A 1839-nucleotide genomic window follows, 5' to 3' on the forward strand; every position below is an offset into this window, starting at 1 on the left:
TTATAGGAAACCACATGTAGGAACCCTCTTCAGGATACATGAACATTCCATATTCTTTCTTGGTCATCTCTTCAAATATGATGTAGAAGAACTCGGACTTTACCCCATAACCCTCAGAATAAATTTCGTTAATAAATTCAATCTGAGGAAAGAGAACACTCCCAGAGTTAAAATATAATGCTTTGACCTTTTGTAGAAAAGTTTCAAACCTCCTGCAGTCACCAGAATTCCCAGAATCCCACATCTCTTACTTCACTGCAATCTGTTCTCCCTCAATTTGCTCCTGAGCAGCAGCTGCCAGGAACCTATTCATTGTCCGATTATTGTATACTGAGTGCATGGGGCTTTTAACTGCCACGAACCAAGGGAAGGGGATGCTAGCAAGACTTAGCATTCACCAATTATGTTGACCAGCGTCTTAAACCAAATTTTGATGTGCTTTAATCATCTGGGCCACTAAATCTCCTGATTCTTCTATCTTGTTATCTGTCTTCATTGCATCATTCAGACTTTACAGCTTTGGCCCAATCAACAACTATTCAATTTCTCCTACCTCTCTCCTCTTTAGGACTTTTTTTTTTTTTTTAAAGAAAGCTAAGTAATTTATTACTGTTTTGCCTTTTATTTAGAAGCGTCTCTGGGCTCTCTGCTGGGATTGCTCCAATCATTGGCTCCAGGTGTGCTCTTGTAACGGCGCCATGCTGACTTATTGAATATGGGAAGCCTCTCGAATGATTCACTTGAAAGAGCCTTCAAATTAATTACAGCATCCGTCCCCACTCCTTCCATAGAATAGAGTTTTAGATCTCCTTGGAAATATCTAGCATACAGACGAGAAATTGGCAAGCCATAACCAAATCCAGCCAGAGGGGCGGCTCTTGAAGGCTCCAGGCTTGGTCTAGGAGCAGTGGAATACATGTAGTTGAAAAGATGTTCTATTTTTCGAAGGGGGACGCCACCACCTAGGTCGCTGATCTTAATGGACAAGTCTTCTTTACCCAGAGTAACAAGGGTTTTGATCGCTGGGTAGGCCTCTTTCCTGTCTTCATAGCGTTCAATGGTTGCTCTCATCGAGTTCTTGAACAACTCAAATAGCATGTGAAACAGATGTGAGGGCACATAAACTACCTGAATAGGTTTGCCTGGAGCCTTGGCATTGAATTCTTCAACTTCCAACTCAGGGGCTACCATGTAATACTGTTCACATAACATCTTGGCGGTTTCATAGGCATCTTTCACGACATCGGCCACGTTGCAGGTGGGATCGATACTTCCGATGTGTTTGGGATGAGCAGGATTTGTGTCACCACCAAACAGAAGCGTGTGCTGGTTGATAAGCATGCGGAAGGAGATGCGGTTGGTATAGAAGCGATCCAGGAAATACTGGATGTTACTGCTAGTGAACGGATCAAACCCAAACTTCTCCTTGTATTCAATCACTCCTTGTGCCATGGTAGGAACCACATCGTTGTGTCTATTTCTGACTTGAATAAGAACCTGTAGAAAGTTATCTAAGACCTTTGGGTCCTCAGGGCTCTTATTTTCATACTCCAAAAGTTCAAGGAAGCTCTGCACATACCAACTCTGGACCAATCCCACTGACGGGCGGGTAAGCAAATTATCTGGCAGAAGATTAACTTCTCTCATGGAGTTGGCCAGGCGCACAGGAAGCTCCTTCCGTAGAAACCTGTATGACGTTTTTTCACACGCATTGTCTCTCCCGAAGTCCAGGAACTGCTTGATGGAGAGCGGCGACGGGGAGAAGCGGGAGTAGCGCTCAATCTGCTTGGGCACCCGCTGCTTCAGCAGCCACCGGAACAGCCGCATCCTCGCCGGGGC

General features: G+C 44.8%; 1 protein-coding gene and 1 pseudogene across 1 annotated transcript in view; both read right to left on the reverse strand.

The window, feature by feature from the left end:
• LOC102766157 (probable E3 ubiquitin-protein ligase HERC6) overlaps positions 1-1839 on the reverse strand; it is a 100989-nt gene that overhangs the window by 10028 nt on the left and 89122 nt on the right. The window contains exon 21 of the mRNA XM_015561521.1: positions 1-142. Coding sequence (XP_015417007.1) covers positions 1-142 — 142 coding nt within the window. The remainder of the gene's footprint in view (positions 143-1839) is intronic.
• Positions 591-1833, reverse strand: LOC102760043 (annotated as a pseudogene).

The sequence above is a fragment of the Myotis davidii genome, unplaced genomic scaffold (genome assembly GCF_000327345.1).
Source record: "Myotis davidii unplaced genomic scaffold, ASM32734v1 scaffold356, whole genome shotgun sequence".
Lineage (NCBI taxonomy): Eukaryota > Metazoa > Chordata > Mammalia > Chiroptera > Vespertilionidae > Myotis > Myotis davidii.